Source organism: Aphelocoma coerulescens, chromosome 5 (genome assembly GCF_041296385.1).
Source record: "Aphelocoma coerulescens isolate FSJ_1873_10779 chromosome 5, UR_Acoe_1.0, whole genome shotgun sequence".
Lineage (NCBI taxonomy): Eukaryota > Metazoa > Chordata > Aves > Passeriformes > Corvidae > Aphelocoma > Aphelocoma coerulescens.
Window position 1 is genome coordinate 52,623,605 of NC_091019.1, and position 24,295 is coordinate 52,647,899.

A 24,295-nucleotide genomic window follows, 5' to 3' on the forward strand; every position below is an offset into this window, starting at 1 on the left:
AACTCTCCCTTGTATAAATGTTTTGGTTCCTTTTGTTTTCTAGAATGTAAGGACAAAGGAGACAATTCCAAGGGAATGAGGTAACTTAAGAAGGCCAGCCCAGCAACAGTGAAAACCAGTAAGAAATCAAGAGATGACTGACCAGAATTAAGTGATGAGGTGTGGATGGGTGATGGGTGGTGTCAGTATCACAGAGGGGAGTGGTCTGGGGAAGGGGTCCCTCTCTTGAGGCACACAGATGTAACCTGAGAACTAACAAAAGAGGAACTGGAAACCTTCACTTGGACTCGACAATCAGTGGGATCCTAGGGTTGGACCCTGTTATGATGGCCAGTGTATGTAAATTCATAACACTTGTCAGCTTATACTGCTATAGATATTGCCACGAGGAAAGGAAAACAAACTTTACTTCTAAAAAACCACCCACACTAGTGATTAGACTGATATAATTGCATCAATAATAAAAAAATCAGACCTCTAATTAGCCCAGTGTTACTAAGCCCATGTGAACTTTGTAGAGCCCGTTCTGCTTTTCCAAGTCAGGTTTTGTGTTTATGTTCTGTAACTGCAGCTCTTACCTACAGAAATTTGGCAATTTGTACCATCTAAAGTTGGTTGCTCTGGAAACTGGGTACAATTTCTTCCAGTTTCACAGCAAGAGCTGCTGAACTCCAAGGCAAAAAGCATAGCAGCTCTATTCACTTGCTTCCCCAGGCCAATAAACTTGCCACAGGAGTGACAGATTATTTTCCTATTTCTTACTCGCTCTGGGAGGCCAATCCCAGGAGAAGTTTATGACTGACTTGAGAAAACACTGAAGCCTTGAAATATCTCTCACAAAAAGAAGCTGAAACAGAAAATCTCTCACAAGCCAGAACAGTATCAAGACAACATCTGCCTAACTGTCAGAAGGGGACCATAGAGGGGATCTACAGAGGGTTACAGAACCAGGACCATTTTCTTAAAGAGAGCTCTTCTGTCTTGTGCCTCCCTTCTACTTCCCAAACCTATGACCACTGACATCATCCTACTTTTCTGCAATGACTGTTGGGTATTACTTACAGATTGTTGCTTGCTGTATTATCAATCTTTTACTAGTCTTTCAATTCATGGTCTTCTGAGCTCCTTCCTTCACCAAGCCATTCATCAAACAGTCTGGAATAGCTCAGACACCCAAAACCACATCCTGCTAGCACAGGACAAAGCAGTGGGAGTTTCAACTCCCAGGAAACCACAGCCTTCTTACCAGATTTTCCTGCTTGTGTCAGGCTGTGTGAGGTGAGGCTGTCAAATTTGTCCGTTTCCCATCTCTTCTCCCCTCAGGGACCTGATACAGACTAATTGCAGTGAGGTGTGGTACGGGCCCTCGCTCAGGAGGTGTGAATTACCTCCCCTGTGCCACATGGCCAGCCGTGTGCCTGGGCTGCTGGCATATGGTGAGGCACCACTCCAGCTTCTGCTCTGCTAACTTGCTGTTTTATTAACATACAGGGGAGGAGAGAAGTAAAAGGCATGGGGAATGTCAGGAAACTCTCTTGTCTAATATGTGAGATCCTGTCCAAACTATCTCCTCAGCAGATGCCTTAAACTGCAGGGACCCTTCCTTCTCTTTATAGAGTATGACAGACCAGGAACTCTGTGGCAGGGATGAGGTCAACTGGCCCCATGCTTTTGGAAAATAAAAATGAAGGTTCAGAAGCTATTGTTTCAGTTTTCTGTTCGGCAGTACTGGTTGCTCTGTATCAGCTTGTACCCTACCCCCCACTCTGCTGAAGTCATGCTTTTATTAATCTACTTGGAAGTTGCTTTGACAGCTTAAATAGATTTAGTAAGTCCCTTAATTAATGGGTATTTCAGCAGACATAAGCTGCCACAAAACACAAGATTACTTGTTTGAGGCCTCAGTGTAACTGCTGTGCCAGCAGAGCATTAGAAAAGGCATTTTATACTACATATTTGATAAATACTAAGATTACACTGGCCATATGGACTTGATGTAAAATTCTTCACGTCTAATTTGCACCAGTAGTACACGTGCAAATCAGAGCTAGAGAAAACATTCTGCCTTACTCTCTTTCTGCAGTAACTTCATTCACATAGGACTGGGGCAGCTAAATGGCAGTATCTTTCAGTTATTGGTTTAACAATTTTTTAAAATTAGCTAAAGCAAATATAAGGTTTTTCTTCTAGCTAGAAGACCCAGGGTATCCTAGTAAGATAATGACAAGGCAAAACAGGCAGCCACAAGAGAGCTTCCAGAGCTCTAGACAAGTATTCTTTTTAAGACACCAAGATATTTTTAGGGTTCAAGCTCTGCTTGAGTTCCTGTGCGGGTGCAGCATCAGTAGATTTAAGCATTGAGAGTTCATGCAGAGCACATCAGAGGCTGCAGAAGAAAACTAGCCCCAGAGCCTGTCCCACAGGCAAATGAACCATTAAGCATTGGAACAGGCTCGCCAGGGAAGTGGTGGAATCACCATCCCTGGAGTGTTCAAAAAACGAGTGGATGTGGGACTTTGCTATATGTTTTAGTGGGCATGGTGGAATCATTTTGTGACTCTATGAAGGCAGCAAGAAGGGCACAAGTGCCATGCTCCATCTTGGGGAGACTTGGCAAGACACTGGGCTGGGAGTGTGAGAGCAGCGTTGTTAAACACAGGGAAACAGAAGCAGCTGAAAAACTTCATAGCAATGATGGAAATGAAATAACAACAGTCCTTCAATTCAGTTCTCCTCATCATCTCATGGAATGAGAAATTGCCGAAATTCCTACCTCATGCAGATTCAGGCAGGAAGATGCTGAGCTCTATTGCCAGGATCCAGCCTTGAGTTTGCTAATGAAATGGAACAGAAATGCATCATAAGATGCAGAAAAGGCCTTCCTGGTCTTCAAACTCTTCAGGATGCAAAACCAATACCAGTTTTCTTTTCATAATGTAAGAGCCTGATTAAAATAGCACAGAAAAGAAATGAGGGCATGCTTACCTTTGTTCAGTTCCTTTTTTCAACCTTCCTTACAAATGAACCATCATAAAATTGTTTTTATTTTTCAGATGTCACATTAACTCCAAAGATGTGTCTCCTCACGACTGGGAAAACCATCTCTTCTCGCCCAAAACTTCCCCCTCTGCTCCCAAGGGCATGAGACAAACAGTGCATTGCAAGGAAAGTCTCATACATAATTGATAAGCTCTGTATGCTTATGATTACAGCATGTCACAGCTCTTCTTCAGTAACGCATGAAAACAAGAGAAAAGCCCTCCAGAGATGAGGGGCTTCAATTATTTACACAGATGAAAGGATAAAGAGTTTGTTATTCTCATATAACTAGCAAGTGGTTAGAGGGGGCACTCAACTCCACAGACAAATTTCCCTGAGTAGCTGAGTAAATTGGTGTTTCCTATCATGGCAGTGACCCTGGTTCATTCATTCCCTAATGTATGAGACACAGAAACTAAGCCTCATCCAGAGCTGGCAAGTGAAGGTTACCTGTCCTCCCACCAAAACAGATTCCACTGTCTTATCTTTTGGGTGCTTTTCCCCTCTCCTTGCCTGCTATGTGCAAACAACATCAACTATGAGGGACTTAGAAATCTCAAGTAACTGAAAACAGACACAGGCTTCGGAGTTTATGGCAGATATAATTTAACAAAAATTCAAAATATATTTCTGACGTATTATTAAAAATAGTTTTAAAAAATATTTGCCCAGACCAGGTTAAAATTATTTAAAAGCATAATTATCATGGAGCAATCTTCAAAAGTGACATTTCAAAACATCATCTCTTCCATTACAGCAAAGATCATGGTTCTAACATGTTTTCAAATACAGGCTTAACTTCAAATATCAATTAAGAAAACACTGAGTAACACCACATATTCCTCAGAAATCTACACATCTCCAAGGTCAGTCCTGGCCCATTGCCACCTTAACTTTTTTTTGCACCTTCAAAATGTATTAACACAGGACTAGGGGAATTAAACCTGGTGGAGAACAGAACAGAGAAATGTTATCAGAGGAGAAAGAAAATTGGGACATTTCCATAACCAGAATTGTAGACTTACTGGTAACATTATCTGTATTTTCTGTCTTTCACACTGAGCTGGAGGCAGCAAAAGCCAAACCTCCCACTACCACCAGCTCAGACTGTACTCGCACTGTATATAGCTGACCTTCCCCTGTCCTTCAAAGACATTAAAATTGAAATCAAGCTTTATCCTTAGAGTTTGCCCACAGTGAATTCTACCCAGTAACTTTTACCCATCTCACAAAATGGAGTAATTATCAGAACTACGAGAAAACTAATTAACTTCTATTAATACAGAGATTTAAGAAAAAAGTAAGAACATAAAAAAAACCCAAGATCCAAGACAAGATTCAACAGTAACTAACCAGATGTTATCTGAGCCCTTCAAATCAACATTTTGTTTTGTGCCTGCACAACAAATACACAGGCAACATCCTTATACAATCTGTCTTCTAGCTGGGTTCTTCCATAAGCACTGACAGCCTTGATGAGGATAGTCCTTGCTTCTGTCACACTGAATGATCTTGCTGTTGTCCAATTTTATTTTATTGATTTCTTCTTCTTGGCTTGCTTTCTGGACACGGCACCTAGAGCTGAAATGCCCACTGATGTCTGAGGCAGGAGTAGTTTTCCAGACTGTGTTGGGTACTTGGTTTTCATAAGGACTTTAAACAGTGGCTGGGACAACATATGTTTCAGTTGTTTTTTCATCCCCTTCAGCATCTTTTGCTTCTGGCTTTCTTCTTGCTCGCTAGCTTTTCTTCCTTGGGGCAGAAATCAAAGATACAGAATGTTACAATAAGATAAAAACTTGCATTGCAGGCCTTTGTAGTGATAGGGGCAGATGCTAACCGCAGCTTTCTCTCTAACAAGGTCACTCAACTCCCAGTCATCTGTGACACTTTCAGATCACCCAGGCTGTTCACAAGGTAACAAGATCTAGAAGAATCCTGACTACTGAGTAACCATAGTTAAAGCCTGAACTGAGGAAAAATGAAATCAAGGTTGCTGTAAGGTAAAATTGAAAGCACATTACTAAATCTTTTATAACTGTGTAAGAGGTGCTTCACTTATGGGAGGAATGGCTGAGAGTTTAATTGCTCTCCAGCAATCTACACAAGAATTAGAGACTGAGTACACTTTAAAGCATAAATCTGGCAAGTTTCTGGGTGGCAATTATCAAGTGTTTCACTTGAGAGTCACAACTTACTTGGACTGGATGTGCTGTTTAGAAAATCATTCCAAAGCACAGCATACTCAGATTATGTCAAAACAAGAGAGCAGAGTGCTAATTATCTGAAAGCACCCCTGAACAATTTAGACAGAGATGGTTAGTGTTTGCTTGCAGAGTGATTGAGAAACAGCTAGTCCAGCCATGAATAAAGAAAGACATTAATCTAAACATGTTTCAAAATTAAGACACTGGCATATTTAGCAACTAACAGGTTAGATGCAGACTAATCTGAAGTGACCCCTGCAGCAACCCTATTCAGCCTGCCTCCAAAGAACTGGTAGGAAATCATAATTTCAGTTCTCAAAATATGAACGCAATGTGGCATTTTACAGTGCATCTAAGCTTTGCAAAACTTCATGGCATTGAACTAATAGCCACTTGCAGTTGTACAGCCCTACACATTCTCTCAGCCACAGCCTGCAAAATATTTTAAAAATGTAAGAAATTATTTGCTTCTAACAAACCACCAAAAACCTCACCAACTTCAATATATGTATTGGTCATTTAGCCCACACAACTCAACCTACTTAAGGCTCACATAATATTTGGTGTTCCCTAGCACTTCCTGGGTGTTCCCACACAGAGCTGTCAGGCTCCTGTCCTGATGCCTGACTACAAGGGAGTGGGAGAGAGAAGCAGAAGTGTGGAAACAGCCTTCTCTATGACAAGAGGGGACAAGACTCAATCAGGACATACTGAGCTGTGTAGATTACTCTGAAATGCTTGCCAGAGCTCAACAGTTCTTGTCCTACAACATGTAGACTTGTCTGCGACTTGCCAGAACTGTCACACTTCACTCCCTCAGCTCCAGCACTCTCTGCTGCTCTCTCTGCATCATCCTGAAAACACCCCTAACACCACGCACCAACAACACTCCTTTCCTTCCCCCCCACTTCTGCCCTGCTGCTTTTGAAGCTTCTCTGCCATGGTGAGGCTTCTTCTGGACACCAGCGCTATGGGACCTACTGAGCATACCCATGGAAAAACATTTTCTACTTGCCCATCAACATGTCATCATCAAGATCAATCTCAAGAGCCTCTGCAGCTTGCTGGAGCCAGGAGTTGTGTTGCTTTGCCCGACTGTTGAAAAATTCTGCCTTCTCAATCTGCCTTGCCAAATTCATCCGTTCCTGCAACAAAAGTACATTTAGACATTATGATCAGGTTTAAATGTGGGGTACTTTAGCAGAATAAGCGTTTGAGAGCATGCACTGTAATGCAACTGGGGTGCAGAGACACTTTTGCTCCCCATCCATGTTCCAGGAGATGCCTCACCTAACAAACACATAATTATTCACTAGTGTTTTCCTTCTTTAGATCCATGATAGACTCTGACTTCTAAAACACCTCAACTACTAAACATACCTGAATGTTAACTCAACGTTCTATGTGAATCATTATAAACACTTGAGAGATATCAAGAGCAAACCATGATTCAGATACCAATCACTTCCAAGTTACATATTTATATAGTACAGCTTGATCTCAGATTTATTAGTTTCAGCAGTTTAAGGGGCAGCCACTACTTTCATCCCACTCTGAAGAAAGTAAACTCCTGCAAGCCATATGGAAGGAATAGATGTTTTCAGGAATGCACCTGGATCTTGTTTAGGCACAGGACAGACTGTCCTGTCCTTCTTCCCAGCTGCACACAGGTGGAACAAAAATGTCCAGCAAACTTCACCTGACCTGCAGGCTTCCAGCTGGGCCAAACACATAACTAATTCACTGTGGAAAGAAAGTCTGCACTAACAGTAAATATGAACCAACCAGAAGCAAGTTCTGCTCTTTGGAATGTGCCTGCAGTTGCATAAAACAAACTCTTGCACTAAGCGGAACAGGCTGGTGCTACACAGTAACAGCAGCAGCCAGGACTGCCAGGATAATTACTACAGAGAGAAAGAGAAGAAATACCACTTGCAGTGGACTACTCAGTCAGTTACTTCTTAGATCATCACAAGAAATTTCAAGTAAGTTTTTCCATCTCTGCAAAATTTAAGTCCTCTGTAAGTCTATCCTGGTTCAACAATTCTTTTCCTCTCAAGTGTGAAACCCCTTCAGACTTCCTGAACTTGAATGAAGGCATGCAAAAAGAGGGAAGGAGTGTGCCAAAGGGACAGACACAAAGAACCAGCAGCACTATTAGTCCCAACTACAATGACTTTGTGATTAAACCCAGGACAAAGCATAAATAAGACCTGACTGTTCCAAGGGCTTATGAGGCTGGAGTCCTGCAACTACAGTTACAAAGATCTCTTCTGGGGAGAAGAGCACTATTACAGGTAGGAGAGATCATTGTGAGATGGCGACAGGAAACAGAAAGCGTAGAAACAATATTTATTTGCCCGTTAATTGACAGAGCATGATAAGAGCCAAGAACTACTCATCAAGAAAAACAGAAGGAACCTCTGAAGCAACATTCTCTGAAACAACAGATTTCTTTCAGTAACTAGAAACATTTAGTAGGTGGAAGGGGGCAGTGGGAGAGATAGGGGTGGAAATCAGATTCTCTTCGTTACTACCAAGAGGAGAAAAGAATGAATCTGTGGAAGTATTTATTTTATTTCCTTTCTTCTTTCAGACAGCTGCATCTCCTGAAAGAAATACCCTATTTGTACCAAGCCAGGGTTTTGAAGCTTGCTGTCATTATTCCCAAGGTGAGGATACTGCTGTTGTCACTGGGGTAGACCCTGGGCTCAGTCCAAGCCAGTTAGGTAAGCCTGAATCAGAATACCATGGGGAAGATGTTGCAGTATCCCCACTGCAACAGGAAGACACCTGCTACATTATCTGACTGCTTGCATTCTTCCCTGTTCTCAGTGACTGTGCAATATTCAGACATTTCAACCCCAGCTGGATTCCTTTAAAATCCAGTATTTAAATACGTCCCATTTGTACATGATTGACACCACCCAAACTCTTAAGAGAATGCTGAGAAATGAAATAGTCTCTTACTCAAGAAGCAGAAAATCTGCAGTGACTAGATGCTTTCTAAAACACATTGCTTTGTAAATCCTAACCATTACCCATAGTTAGTGAATGACTGAATCCTCCTTAAAATGGGCAATAACCTATACAAGGGAAACACAATTTGACAGGGTTCAGTAGCAGCTGTGACCTCACAGTACAGGAACTTCTAGAAAAGCAGACAACTCACTACTTCACATGGGAAGAGGCAGGTGAAGACCACTGAACATCCCTGGACCTGTTACTGTTGTCTAGTCTGTTCTTAACATAAGAGCCTTTAAACAATGTACTTAATAGAGCCACCCCACCTCCACAGCCACAAAACACACTTGCTTCCCTATACTGTTTCTGGAAAAACAAATGATATTTGTTTGAACACCTTTCTTGGGCCAGTTACTGAGGAGAAATCATAGACATTGCTTAAAAAAACAGAAAGTGTTATTAACTTAATTTTCAAATCCAGATCCTCAAGAGTAAATTTCATCTGAAACCTGGAAAGAACACCACAGGCAATATCATATCAATAATACAAGTAAGCAAGCAACCATTCAGGCTGCAAAAAGACTGTTGTTTCTTTACCTTGATAGAAGTCATGCACTTGGTATCAACTGGAAAAAATGGCAGCTCTTCACTCTTCTCCAATGTTTTATAGATTTTCCGAAAATTGATCAAGTCCTCAGGGCCAATCAGCAGCAGGCTGAGGCCTTCACTGGCAGCTCGGGCTGTTCGGCCACTTCTGTGCACGTACAGCTCCGAAGTACGAGGGACCTGCAAGGATTCAGAGAAGCCATGCAGCTGGCCATGGACAGCTACCAGCAGCCTGGCATGCTTTGGACAAGAGGCTGCCAAATACACACAGTACATTGCATGTAACACTGATGAGAGTAATGTAAAAGACGATGTCCTGACACACTTTTTGTTCTCTGATCCAGCATTTTTCCTTGCGTAATCTTTTGTGAGTCTCTCCTAACTTCTGACCCTCAGTCATTTCATTTGCAAAGCAGGAAAATATTTTATGTGTCCTCAGAGAAGAGTTATTCAGCTGAGTCATTTCACACCTTTGGATACCAAAGTTGAGCAAAAAACAAGGAAGATCATATCTATTATGTCATTTCTGATACATAATCACACATTCATAAAGTACTACCTACTGCAGTCAGTCACTGCAGAAATAAGATCTTTAAGTACAAAGCACCAAGGACAGTTAAATGATTTAATTTCTATACTTGGGACTATACTAGACACAGGACCAAGAATTACAGCTTTACAGTGTTCAGGATTTGTATCAGCAAAAACGTATGTCACACCAAGACAGTAAAAGGAAAAACATTAAAAATACTTAACCTGGTAGTGGATGACATGCTGGACATTAGGAATATCAAGACCACGAGCTGCAACATCTGTTGTCAGGAGGACACAGCTGAGAAGGTGACAAAATTTAATGAACATAAAATTGAAGAGTAAATCATGTAACAAGGAACATAAAATACAGCAACCTAGAATTAACCATAGCAGTTTAAAGAACAGGTTTATACTGTATTATCTGTAGGACATATGCATTCTGTTTGCCCTTACAGAAATGATACCCAATTTAACTCAAGGGCAGTCTTGAAACAATAATTCTTAGAAGTAAAATTAAAAAATGCAAATGTTGCCTTCAGCAGGTCTATTGTGTTTCCAATAAATAAATACTACCTTGCTGGATTGTGTTTTCCTAAGGTTTTCTTCTCAGTTCACAAGAATGCTAGAACAAATTGCTATTTAATGAGGAAAGGGGGGTATGTGCCCCTGCATTACACTTTTCAGTGCACTGTCCAGGTTTTAAAGAATTTCTTTAGCTTGCTATGACCACACAATTAAAAACACAGTTGATCCTCTGGCACTACAGACATGTTATTAGAAGTTTTATCAGTTGACAAAAATCACATTTTTCACATTATCTATTTAAATAACAGTTTTTGGTGGTGAAATATCTTCTGCCAACTTGCACTCAAATAAGCTCTCAGTAAATTAAAAGCTAGAAATACAAGGGGTGAGTTCTGTTCTAACAATTACTATTTCTCCTTAGACAAGATGAACTACTCAAAGAAGTTGTTCTTTTATATAAGCAGTCTCTACAGAGACAAAAGTCTCCCCAGGATATGGAACAGTTTGTTTCAAAAACATCTCCCAGCAACTGAAATTAGTTCCATTTAGATAATGGAAATTTGTTGAGATTTTATGGCATTTGACTGCATACTCTATTGCTAGAAGGTGCAAAGCAGAAATAGCAAAAGAAAATTCTACAGCTTGCAACCTGCAGAAGGCTGTGAGAAATGGTCTCATAGATTTCTTTCTTGCCTTGAAAACCTGCAGTCTCTGAAAACACCTCACCTGACCTATGCAAATGCTATCAATACATTTGCCAAGGGATGCTGCAGCTCCATCACAGCAATTGAACCTCTGCTCTCCATGCCTGAATCTCCTAACAAGGTACAAATTCCCAGACAGCACACAGAAGTTCACAGCAGGACTAAATTGTGAGGCTTCTGAATCATGGAAGTACTGAGACCAAACATCTCCTCCCAAAGGCCACCCCAAAGACACCCCGAAACAATATTTCCTAAAATGGCAGGACAGGTCTGCTTGGGTAAGCCCTGGCTGCACACTACTGCTGAAAAGCATCATTTCTTTTGCATTGCTCAAAGATACTTTGACCCTTGGGATACTAATTTATGTAACTAAACCTGCAAATGAGTAATGAGTGGTTAGTTTTCTGATGGTTTACGGAGATTCAATAACTTACAGAGGATCAAATGAGCTGCAGACCAGGACATGGGCAGAGGTGTGTAGGAGAGTTCTAAAAACATGTCTGAAAACAGGGCAAGTAACAGTTCTTTCAGCAGCAACGAGCTGCAAGACTGGACCAGGTTGCTCAGGGGTTTTATCCAACTGAGCCTCAAAAAACTCCAAGACAAGCAGCCTATTCCCATGCTCAACTGTCCTCACAGATGAGAAGCCCTTTCTCATATCCAGCCTGATCTTCTTATTTCAACTTGTACCCATTGCCCCTCATTCTCCCATCAAGCACCACTCTGAAAAGCCTGGCACCATCTTCTTGATAACCCTCTTTTACGGTGTCAGAGGGCTGCCAGTAGGTCCCCACAAAATACTTTTCCCAGGTAATACAAACAACCAGTGCCTTCAGCCTCTCCTCTTGCAGAGTCAGTGCTTCTTGAACATCTGGGTGTCCTTCCACTGAACTTGCTCCAGTTCATCACCTCAACTGTGAAACCTCATCCTTAATTGTTAATATCCTGGGCTCATCAACAGGGGACTCACATGCTCAGCTAACTTCCCCAGCCTGCTCCTACTCTAACAGAGTTGTTTCCCCTGCCCACCACCCTTTATGCAATTTCTTTTTTTCTCTACTAGGAAGTTGAAAATCAACTCACCTCTCTCGCTCAGCAAACCTTTCCAGGTTTTTCAGCCTTTGCTTTTGGTGCATGTTGGCGTGCAAAGGAAGAGGATCACAATTTAAGATTGTGAGGAGAGAACTGAGGCGTTTTACACAGTCTATGCTGTTTGCAAAGACCATGGTTCTTCCTGGATACTGGAGAAGAAAGTAATAGAGATAATAGTCCTTCTCATTTGTGTTACAGTGGATTCTGGTTTCTGTCAGAGTCTCAACAGTAGCCTCTTTCCTTGTTAAATCTATTACTTTGGGTTTGCCCCTTATTCCTACTTTTTCCATTAACAATTCTAGTTTGGTCTTCTTGTCCATCTTTTTAGCATTCTTTTTTTGTAAAACTCTTGTGGGAGTCTGATGGACTAAAGTCAAAGTGGCAGAAAAAACAAAAGTCTGCCGTCGAGGGTTATACTGTGAATCATTTAAGATTTCCAGCAACTGAGACAGCTCTAAGAAGTGACCTTTCTCAACCATTCGGTCTGCTTCATCAATCACAAGGCACCTGTCAAGTAGAAAACACACAGTAAAAATACACTTGTGCAGCTAAATACAAACCTGATACATTTAAGAACAACTTTTCCTGCTAAACACACAAAGGATGTTATGCATACAAAACTGAAAAGAACACCAGGTATGCTGGAGCAGCTACAGCAGCCTTCTGCATTTCCTTTTGAAAAATCAGTTCTTTACTATCGTTTTTAACTGACATCTCCCTCCATCAAAATAACCAATGTGCATTTCAATAAAACACTGACACAGAAACAGGTGATTTTATGTAGTCTAAATTATTTAAACTGTTAGTAAACCTAATCAGTATGCAGGGCTGCCCAGTTCAGTATCGAGCAGTTATCTGAAAAGGCACTTTTACCTGAGCTGGCGAAGATTTGAAAGATGTGGGTGTCTCTCTTTAACTAACTCCCACAGACGGCCTGGGGTTGCAATTACAATTTCTGGCTTTCGATTCAGTACACGTTCTTGCTTCTGTGCAGCCATGCCTCCTACTAGAATTGCAGTCTTAATGCCTAGAACATATAAATAACAGATTTTATTTCACTAATTTACCAGTGAATGTTTACCAGTGAATGTTGTTATATATATCTACTTCATGAAGTGTTTTAAACAGTCTACACCACAACTTTCAACAAGCATTTTGGCCAGGAAACTTCAGGGGTTTTATGTAACACTGAGCATACAACAATGCACTCAATTCTACAAAAAAAATCCTCATTATAGTTAAATGCCATGAATTAGTACACGTCTTTCAACAGCATGAAGAATCACATCTATACCTGTTAGCTTTGTTTACACACATTTCAGAGTCTCATGTTTTCTCAATTGTATTTGCATGAACAAGCACATTCCTGTTAAGAATAACCAGAAGATCCCTTCAAGGATAAGACTGAGAAATGCTTGTCTTACTAAATAACTGCTCGTTTGCTATGGAATAATCAATCCTACCAAGTATGCCTCCACACGATTAATGATTCTTGCACAGCAGCACAGACCTCATTAGCTTTAAGTAGTCTGCTGAAGTACTAAAAGGAGTTTATCTTTGGAAGCAGACTCCACACATGGCTTATTTCACCCTACTTCTTCAAACAATATATTGGCCCATGGTAAATTCCATGTTACTCTGCAAGCCCCTTCCAGTATCCAAGCTCCCACTGATCTCTCTTCTGGACTAGTGGAACACCATGCTTCCAGGTGCAGATTTTTTCCCCAAAGTGAGTTGAAGGCAATAAAGAAAGTCCACATCAAAACATTTCCTCTCCTGCTGCAGCAACTGTATTATCACTTGGACAGCAGATTTTTACACATAAATAGCACTGCTCCTATCAGAACTGTATGACATAAATTGATTATTTCAGCCTAGCAGTTAAAATAAGCCTTGTAATCAGATGCAGACTGATGAACACAGCAGGACATACAAACACCAAAGGAAGATGGGCTTAAAAGTAGTGCATTGCACTATATATCCTCTTTAATAAATAAACAATTACTGGTACTGGAGAAGTAGAGAGGATTGGGAAAAACTTGTAGTCTTTAACAGTTTCATGTCCCCACTCATTCACTTAACAGACGTACTGACTTCTGGTTTGGAAAGGAAAGGAAGAGGGGGGAATTGCTTTTGTCAGGCATGTTAACATTGTCAGGTCAGCAACACTTCTGTGGCTTGACTGCTGCAGGAGGTAAGTCAGACAATACAGCAATGCCCTCTACCACAAATATGGCCGTATTTATGGCTATAACTTCTTTTTCTTTTTTAATAGATGGAACGAAGTTATACATATACAGTATATACAAAGATTGATATACCTGTCAGAAATGAAATTATTATACGTATAATCAAAATTTTATACATAATGAAATTATTAATTATATGTAGCCTACATTACCCAAACCTAGAATAAAGTTACCTGTGGCCAGGTATCTAGTACTGATTCTGTGTTATGAGAGCATGAATCAATACCTATTCGAAGGAAGACACATTTTAAAGTAAAATAGCTCACATTAACTGATTACTTCCACATGCATCTCACTGAAGAATCTTCAAGCATTTCTCCCACATCAGTGACTACAAACTCTAACCCTTCAGAAGCTACACCAATTTTATGATTTTATGGAAGAAAGTGCGGCACACATGCTGGTTCAACACCAATGCCAAGATCCAAACACAGTATAATCTGAGACATGGCCCATGGGATCTACATACCTGTAAACTTTGCAACTGCATCAATGTGGTGCTTTACTTGTACAGCTAATTCTCTTGTAGGAGTAAGGACCAGTCCTAAAAGAGGTCTCTTTTTATGAGAGTCAACAGTATGTGTCTCATCATCGGAATCAAATTCAACATTTTCCAGCACCTTCACACAGCCTGTTGTGAAAGATGCATCATCTTCATCTCCGCTATCTTCAACCTGCTGATGGGTTACTTTTTCTGCTTCATCCTCATTTTCCCATCTTGTTTCATCATGATGCTGATGGGACTCTTTAGAAACTCTGTCATTTCTGGTTGTTGAGTTATTTGATTTTTGCCACTGCAGCACAGAGTGAATCATTGGAATTGCAAATGCAAGCGTTTTGCCACTTCCTAAAAAAACAAACAAGAATAATAACACTGTCTGACAAGTCATTTATTTGAAAAGATGAGAAAAGCAACAGCCAATCACACACTGTTCTCAAAGCATACCATTGTAACAGATGCAAACCTATGATCTTTAGAAGACCAGAAACTTGCAGCAATAGCATCTTTTCTCCTGTTTCCCTTATACATCTCTTTGACGTGACCAATAGCATATTGCCTGGGGAACAGGTATTTTTCCAACCTCTAGCAGGTCAGGCAGATTTATTTCTTCTGAAAGTGTTTTTAAAAAGCTGCAGTTGCAGTCAAGATATTTTTAAGGAACTGCATGCTCATAATGAGAATACCATGCCCTAATTGAAAGTTCTAATCAGTGTTCTCCAAATAAAGGAGTAGCAAATGAGGCCAAGGACAAACTGGAATGCACTTGAAGGATTAGCTTCCATCTTCAATTTATAGTCCTGTATTTACGACCTTCTAAGAAACTGTATTTTGAAATACTCCACTGTCTAATTTCCTGATCTAGCACTGGGTCCTATTTTTATAATCAGAACACATACATTTAATTTAAAAGAAAGAATCCACTTTGGTGAGATGGGGCTTGTCAAAAGAAAGTTTAATTGCAAGACTTCACTGTACCAACTGCAAGTTACATCCCTGCCACATATTCCCTTCTGAACTATCTGTCAGAAATATCTGTCAGAAATAAAGACATTAGGAAAAGCCCGGCAGCACATCCACCCCAGCCAATTAAGCTTCTCAGATGTAGCAGTTCACTAATCATGAAAGCAGCATCTGGAGTACAAGACACTATTACACCATTCCTGTATCAGGCCACTGCTAGAAAGCAGTCCTTTGGAAATCTAATCTCAATTCCTGTCCATATCACAAAGCTGTAAAGGTTTGCCAAATTTGGCAACACAGAATCTTGCCTATTTAGGGAAGAACCTTAATATGAGATAATAAACAGCTAAGCCCAGTGTCATCATCATGACCAGTGCTGCTGCAAAGTCTCATATCCACTTCTCCACCTTTCTGCATGTCTGTGAGGTCTTTTATGACTTCTGTCTGGACTTGAGGCAGAAAATGTTTATAACCTGTACTTGGAGCACTTATACAGTAAGATTCTGTATTACCAAAACATCTGTTTTTAAGGTGAACAACACTGCTGATCTTGAATTAAATGTAATTCAATTTCACTGGTGCAAATGTCAGTACTGGACCCAGACAGATTATGGCTGTGATAATCAGAACTATTCTGCAGGTACTGGATTCACCCACAAATTATCACCTCACAGGACATGTTATCTTTATAACACACAAACCACATACCATAGGCAGGCGTGCAAAACCAGAAGGAAAGTATATCCTGGTACTACAGCTCAAGCCAATTCTTGCTCTTTTAAATTGTTTCAGATTGAATAATTTTACATAGATTTGGCTCCTTAACCAGAAACCTCACTAGTTCTACATAGTAATGAACAGAAAGGGTAAGACCCACTGCAAAAACAAGCCTTGACATTCCCTGCATCTCCACCTGGATCTGCTGCCATATCAAAATCTTGCCACTCTTCCCAATGTTGCTACCAAAAAGGAAGATTAATAGTTCTTTAACTTCATACATTCCTCCCTCAGGCCCAATGCTAAGGGGTGCTATAGGATGCAGAAAAAGGACTAGAGAGTTTCACCCTCTCCCAGGTGCAGCACCTCTTAACAGGCAGTTGTTTACATCTCCCAAGTTTCTACAGAAACACCAACGATCCATTGGACTGTCTAGAGAGAATCTGGATTGGTCTCATGAAAGAATAAATGAGCAAAACACAGTCCTACTACCTCAGGGTTATACAAAATTATAAAGCAACCACACAGCCTGCCACCAACCATGCTTTCCATTCTGCAGCTAGAGAGCAATTTACTTACCAGCACTGCCAAAATGGCACTTTTTTGCAGTACAAAAGCACCATTTAAATTTTCAGTCCCATTTTCAAAAACACTCCCTGTGGGGCTTTCTAATCTTATTAAAGCTAATAGCATCAATGTAGCTTCTAATTAAAATAAAAATGCAAATGACTGCGTATCGTATTAGTTACTATACCTTCCTGCTTGAGAGCAGTAAATGACTTTACAGAGAAGCAGTGAGATAAAGCAACTGGAACAGATGAAAACAGTGTAAAGGAAGCCTTTAAACCAAGGCAGCTTCCAGTTGTGCTTCCTATCTCTAGGTGTTTTATGGAAAAAACATTCCAGTGCTAAAGACTAAACTTCAAAGGCAGGAAACAAAGTTTGAGGGAGCATAATGTTCTGAGACTTCCTTGCATTAAGCAAACAAGGAGCTGTAACAAATTTCATGAAGGCCAGTAATGCTCAAACCATGAGCTGAGCACAAAATGGAAGTGACTCTACCTCTCAATCATCGATATAATACTCAGTTCAAGCACAAGCAGGGAGAAGGGCTGGTGACAATGTACAGGCAAAGCCAGGGGACAGAGCACAGGGTGGGCCCATTTTGCTGTATGACCTGGGTCATATTCACACTTATCACTGTGCCCAGTGTTTATTCACTGCTCCACACTAGTATGAATTATCTCCACAGGAACCTGGTTCTCTGCTTTGCCTCACCAGGAGCACATGTTTGGCTGCTGCAGAAATGAGCCTGTTTGTTTCATCAATTCTGCCTTTTGCAGAGCATCACTTTCCATTCCCAAAACAGGAAGCACTTCGAGAAACAGGAAAAGAGACTTCTGCCAAAAGCATAAAGACTCATTGAGACTTCAAAGCTTTACATGCTTTGTAAAGATGGGACGTTCCCATGTTTGTAAGTTCCAAAGTTCTAATGCTTTACCAATATGTTGGATACCCAAAAGACAAAAGCTCTTCTCGTATAATATATAAAAGCTGCTTCTTCTACACATAAAAACTTGCAACCCTGGGCTACATTTAAAGAAGAGAAACGGGATGCTGCCAGCATACACAATAATTTTAACAGATTTGTACCTGTTTCTGCAGCCCCAAGAACATCCATATTATCCCGAATGGCAGAAGGCAAGGCTAAGGCTTGAATAGGAGTTGGAGCACTAAACCCCAGGTAGCTCAAGGCCTGCAGCACTGGCTCAGGTACAAACAGGTCTTTCCATGCAGACACATCAGCTTTTTGATCGGTTGAGGCAGATAAAACTTCTGTTGTCCAATTTTTGACTTTTTTAGAAGTAGATACTGATGGAAAGGCTTCCTGTGCTTGAGAAGCCTTGTTTTTAGACACCTTCTTTTTCTTCTTCTTTGGAGTGTCTTTTCTGCTTGACATGCTCTCAGTCACATGTCTGTGGTCTTCCCAATTTGCTTCTTCAATTATTTCATTACACTTTGCCTCTTTATCAACCAGCACATCCATTTCTACTGCATTAGGAGTATTGCCTTTATCTGTTTGGCCTCTCAAATCTTTGTTTTTCTTTTTCTTTTTTGGAGGGATGACAGGTTCTTCCACCTCCTCATTGCCTTCTTCTGAAGCACTCTCAGCCCTTCTCTTCTTCTCTTTTACTTTCCCCACTTTGGAAGAACTTACTAGCTTGTACTCTGTAAGCTCCTCCAAGCACACTATATCTCGAAACTCCTCCTCAGCAAATAGATTGGGGTCGATCTGCACGGTTTTCCATTCTCCTACAACTTCAATGCCTTTTTGTTTCAATTTAAAGGAAGACCTAAACCTCCCTCCTTTTCTGACCTTCATTTTTTACCTAAAAAAGAAACCGAAGGAAAAAAGAAAAGAAGGGCTTCAGATCCAAAAAATGAACACTACCTTGATATTCAACCAAACGGGAATCTATGGAATAATTTTACTTACTTCTAAAATATGCCAATAGCATAACTTAAATATAGCTTTAGGCTAATATAATTATAGCTAAAATACAACTTAATAAACTATAATATAACTAAATACATCAGGCAGGCCAGGCCTACTGCGTCCCTCCTGCAACACCTCCGGAGATATAACTAGAACCGCTGGATAAGTTGCCGCAGGCCGCGCAGCGCTCCCACCCCTGCCCACCCCGGGAACCACCCGCCGGAGCCGCGGCAGGGCCCGGCACGGCCTCCGCTACCACACGCGGGAGCTCCGGGCACCTGCTCCCCCGGCCCAGCGCTTACCGCGCTCAGGAGCCCCGGGACAGAGGGGACCGGAGAGGGACAGAGGGGACCGGAGAGGGACAGAGGGGGCTGGAGCGGGACCGCAGGCTCTGCCCAGGCCCGGCCGCTGCCGCTACCGCCCCCCGCGTGCGCTCCCGGGCGCCGCCATTGCCGCGTGACGTCACTCGGCGCCGCAGGACGTCACTACGCGGCGCCGGGCGGGCGCGGGCCGGTTGTGCGTGCCCGTGTCGTGTGAGGGGTGAGCGACAGGCCTCTGGAATCCCAACCCCGAAATTGGCAGCTACGCTTGGGTACCACCGGCATTGCTCATTCAGTGAAAAAGATTTGTTATTCACGCCTGCTTGTGCGTTCGTGTGGTCCTGTTAAAGACTATTGCTGTTATCCTATTTAAGGGCTATTACGGGTAAAGTAACGCATTTAGGAGAGAAGTAGCCAATACCTACTGAAAAGCAGCAAACACCACCGAGGTTACAGCAAGGTTTTTTTTCCTCTTGTGTGATCACATGCTCTTCGCAGCCACATCTTGCTGTAGGAGGAGGACGTCAAAAATTACATGATAATGGAAGATTTTTTTTTCTGCTAAAAGGCTGGCTGACATTCAGAAGTACCTCTTGCTGTTTCTAGGTGGTAGAGACCAGGACAGTAGGTTAAAGCACAATTACAACAGCAACTGCAGTTATTTTTTCTCTTTGGTATTTGCAGACCTTTCCCGATTCTGTGAGAAGATGGGAAAACAGAAGGTTGTTTTCTCTACTTTTTTTTTTTTTTTTTTTTTTTTTTTTTTTTTTTTTTTTTTATGTTTTAAGGCCAAGGGCAATTTTTTAATGTTTTAAGGCCAGTGTTTTTAAGGACAGTTCCAATTCCAGGTAATCATCATTAATGACCTACCAATGCACAACATAGGGAGTTTCTTCCAATTCATACTCCATGAGCAAAGCTAAAGAGCATTCGATGCTTGGTCCTCATGTTCTGTAGGAGACGAGTTTAAATCAGTGACAGTCAGGACGTGAGTTCAGGGAGCAGGGTTTTATATGGTATATTTAACACTGTAGCTATCCAACCTGATTTACATAGTACTGAGCTGGAGGCAGCCAACAGTACTGCCTCACTGATAGGAGCTGGGGCTGCATCTTCATGCCAGCCTTAATGAAGGGTCTCAGGAGAGTTTATGCATTCCTTCATTAAAAGTATCTCTCCTTCCAGGTTGTTTAGATTCAAATTTGTAAGTGACAAAAGAGCTTGTTTGCAATTTTTCCATTTTTTTCTCTTCTTTCAGAGCATATTAGTAAAAGCAAATTTGCAAATGCAAAAGACCCCATTATTCTGAAATTCCGGTGTGGTTGACTTAACACTGATGCTGAATAAAAATACAAAAAAAAAAAGTGGACAGAAGAGTTCTTAGCTGTTACTCTTAGGTACAATCATATGTCCTTATGTAGTTTCAGAATTTCCAGCTTTGTTCTCAAATAAATATTTAACATGGAAATGGCTTGCAAATTATGTTGAATTACGCTTTTTAATGTGGAGATGTTTTTATAGGAGTATTCGGATTTTTTCAGTAAGATTTCATGTGAGGGTGCAGCTGAGTTTTCTTCTTGATCAGTATTGAGCTCTATATACTGTTTATAGACTGAGGGACTGAACTACAGGCTCTAAATCTCAATTTGAAAGGAGGGACATGCCTGTTTGTAATAAGCCATGAGCTTCAGAACAGCCTTAGCTACACAGCCACGGTAACTTTCTCCCTGCTGAGTTGTGAACTGGTTGTTCAAGAGGTGTTTGGTTATTTGAGTTGCTTTGAAATGGGATAAACCAAACATTTGCTTAGTATTAACAGTGACATTAATCTTTCTGAGCCTTTGTAACATTAATCTTTCTGAGCCTTTGTGACCTGAAAGAGGTACAGCTTTGGTGTGTTGTGACAAGGCTTTGTCAATGAGAAGTTCACTTCCGTGTCCTAACAGAGAGTCAGCTGTTAAACTCCTGATAAACACAGTTCCATTATCGACAGTGCCGAGTGAGCTCTTAGTAAGAATACCAATGACAAATGAAACAGGTCTGCTTCACCCTCCTAGGACTTCTTTAGATCAACAGTTATTTAAATACCAGGAAGTTGTGAATTGAAGATAGTACCCTGTATTAATAAATTAATGAATCATGTCATTTACTTGCATAACTCATGTCAGTACATACATATTTTATTATTTTATCAATAGTTTCCAAGTTATTTAAGCCACTATGTTTGAGAGCCCAAGAGAACTTGAAGGGTTTGATGTCCTTGTTATAGAACTTTACCTGGTAACCGATCCTGTTCTTCCCAGCTGTAAATTTACATTCCTGCAGATCAGGAGCCCAGAGATTGTGGTTTGGTCCCTAGAGTGCAGTATTAGATAATAGATATTATATGTTTTTTCAATTAATATTTTGATTTTTTATAAAATATGGAAGACTTCTCCTAAGGTGGGTTAAGCCAAAGATTGTTTCGACCAATACCTTTAATTTTGGGATTCATGCAGCACCGGTAACAGTTGAATCTGCAAGTGAGCAACTGATGTAGGCTTTCACTTTGTAATCAAATTCTTTGGTTTCCCTCTTTTTTTTTTTTTGGTCTCTTGCAGGAATGTCAGTATGTGCTTAATTACTGATTTTGATAGCTATTTCTGCTAACAAAAGAATGTCATCATACTGTCATTTATATTAATACTCATGGTACACTGTGCACCTGAAAAACATGCAGCTGCTGGCCAGTGGGGGACCTGATGCCTCCTGTGCTTTGTAGACTGTAAAATTTGCTCTTCTCTCTTTTCTGGGATGCAGCCAGACAAGACTTGTTGTCCTGGTCCTGAAGTGGCAAGGTAAAGCCTTGGTTCTCAAGCTTAAGGCCTCTGTTGTCATCTTCAGAAGTTCTGGAATACCATTCTAGGACTGACAAGATCTTATGGCATAGCACCATGAAAAATAGTAACTCTGGGAGTTGGGTTGTTAACTGTAAGAGTGTTTTAGGTTGGATTCCTCTTTCTGTTTTCTGCAGTATTCTGGAATACTTTTCTATATTTCTCCACTTTATTAGTTCTCCATTGGTAAACCTCATTTAAAAATATATACCCCTTGGCTTATGCTGCCTTTTTTATACTTTTTCTCTGTTTGTTCTTGTAACTTCACAGATGTGTTTCTTATCTCTGTGAAGCCTTTTGTCAGACATCATGTTGCTCCTACAGCTAATGTGTTCATAAAGCCAGGAGAACAAGATAATCTCCAGGTGTGAGATTTAAGAGTACTGTCACGTTTAACTCTAGTTACAGTAGCAAAGACTTGTTTCAAGTACAGATTTATCAAGGGGAAGATTTTTCTGTGTGATTGAAGAATAGCAAAAACAACTCCATTTAATATGAGAGAAACATTTGGAATGGTTTCAAATGCAGTCAAATGCAATGGATACTTCAGAACGTATTTTCAAGGGAAGAATGGTAAAGAAAGTTATGAAGATAACAGGAAATTAAATATAAATTGATATTAGTTAACCAAGGGGAAATGGGAAATCAGGCCGTGTCCCTTAAGAGGGTAACTGGTTTTCTGGGCAGAAAAATAAAGTGCATCTAATCTATCTGGCCAACATCAAAATATTTTTCATAGGGGAAAAGGGAATAGTACAGAACTTTGAGAGGAATGAAGTTGGCTAAAGAGGAAGGGAAATGCATGTTTCTTTTGGGGGAGCACTTTGGTGAGTATATTGATAGATTAACCTATCAGCTATATGGAGTTTACTTGCATTTCTTAAAGTTTTGTGGACTAATCTTATTTAATGAATAACTGTGATACAATATTAAATTTGCTGATGACACAGTTATTAATACAGAGGGGAATTATGATATCAAGGCCGATTGAAAGGACCTCGAGGACCAGAATAATTGGATGAATTGTCTTATACAAAGTACATTCAGCTAAAGCTAATACTGAGAATTTATACCATTAAGATGGGACTTAATTAATTTTAGGTCACTGTGGATGACAGTAGTAATTGACCCCAAGATCAACTGTGAGCTGCCAATGTAGTATATTTGGTAAGATAACTCCTGTACAGATATTCATTCTTTGCAAGGGGCATTATTACCTGGAAGTTTTTATGTTCAATACTATATTCTGATCACCTTAATTCAAGAGAGGTGAAGTCAAACTGCAGCAGATGCCAAGGGAACTGCTAGGGTAATCAGGAGAATGAGGAGCCTGTTTAAGGGGTGAAAACTAAATTCTGAGCTTAGCTTGTTTAATCCAGGATTAGAGCAGATATGACTGCAGTCTTTAAATACCAGGAAAGGAAGAATAAAGGACACTATGACAAGAAGAAACTTGGTAAACTGGCCAACAGTAATTTTAGGTAGGAAATCTTAAGTTTCTATGGCAACTAATGAGTAAAGAATACTTGAAGACAAAAAGTTGTTAGTTTTAATATAATATTTGACATGAGTATGACAGTGTTCATGGTTGTCATAGCAAGGAACTGGACTCATCAGCTTCCTCTTATGAATATAGCAGAGCCAGTTTTTACAATAGAAAATCATTCACTTAAACTTTGTAAAGTAGCTGGCTAGTAGGTCCTACTGCCAGATAAAAAAATCATACAGATAGCTGGATGATATGAGGAAAAACAACACTTTCTGTTTTCTCTGTTGTTACTCTGTCTTTGTGCATGTGCTTTTAACTACTTTTGGACAGAGGGTAGCAGATTAGACACTGTAGGAGAACATTACTAGTTCTTAGAGAAAGACAGGGAGAGCACAATGACTGCAATCTTTCAGATTTTATATATTACATAAAGATAAATTTAAGGGTCTTTTCTGTGTTCTCATAAAATAATCTATTTGGTTTTTTAGATCTTATTGGAGGGAACTAAGTTACAGGAAAGAATATGGGAGACCAGGCTACAGATGAAAGTACATTGAATACAGTCCATTGAATACATTGAATAAAGTCCAGTGTTTTTCCCTTTTAACCCGTTTATTTATATAGCTGTTACAATGAGATGAAATGGCAAAAGAACAATCAAAAATTTTCTGCAAATGACAATAGTGAAATGAAGCAACAGTTTCTTAGCAACGAAGTGGAAAATACGCTAAATAATATATTTTTCCTGCTGAGGTTTGTGTATGCTACATTCCAAGCATTGTTCTGAAGTAGATTCATATTTTTGTGCATGTTTCTTTTATATTAATCTTGTTACAGGTTTGCCTCAACATGGAGATTTTCTGAAGAACCCCTGTTTATGGCTACATCCTTACTTAGAGTACAAATGGAATAAAAACAACCTTGTTTGTAAGGCTAAGGGATTAGATTGAACATCAAAATTGCATTTTTTAAGAGTCTGATGGACTGTAAAAACCAATTCCAGTCAGAGGTCGC

General features: G+C 40.4%; 1 protein-coding gene across 1 annotated transcript; it reads right to left on the bottom strand.

The window, feature by feature from the left end:
* Positions 1–3,091: 3,091 nt before the first annotated feature.
* Positions 3,092–19,056, bottom strand: DDX24 (DEAD-box helicase 24). The gene is made up of 9 exons (XM_069018152.1): positions 18,899–19,056; positions 17,753–18,489; positions 14,390–14,767; positions 12,545–12,698; positions 11,663–12,178; positions 9,573–9,648; positions 8,808–8,996; positions 6,262–6,391; positions 3,092–4,791 (listed from the first exon to the last, which is right to left on the bottom strand). Exons 2-9 carry the CDS (start codon positions 18,480–18,482, stop codon positions 4,568–4,570), a joined length of 2,397 nt encoding a protein of 798 aa, XP_068874253.1. The 5' UTR covers positions 18,483–18,489; positions 18,899–19,056; the 3' UTR covers positions 3,092–4,567.
* Between the last annotated feature and the right edge of the window lie 5,239 nt (positions 19,057–24,295).

Coding starts and splice junctions, on each gene's coding strand:
- DDX24 (XM_069018152.1), bottom strand. CDS start 18,482: ATGAAGGTCAGAAAAGGAGGGAGGTTTAGGTCTTCCTTTAAATTGAAA. Junction 12,179..12,544: donor TCAAATCTTCGCCAGCTCAG/GTAAAAGTGCCT, acceptor TCTACTTGACAG/GTGCCTTGTGATTGATGAAG. Junction 9,649..11,662: donor AGGTTTGCTGAGCGAGAGAG/GTGAGTTGATTT, acceptor TCACCTTCTCAG/CTGTGTCCTCCTGACAACAG.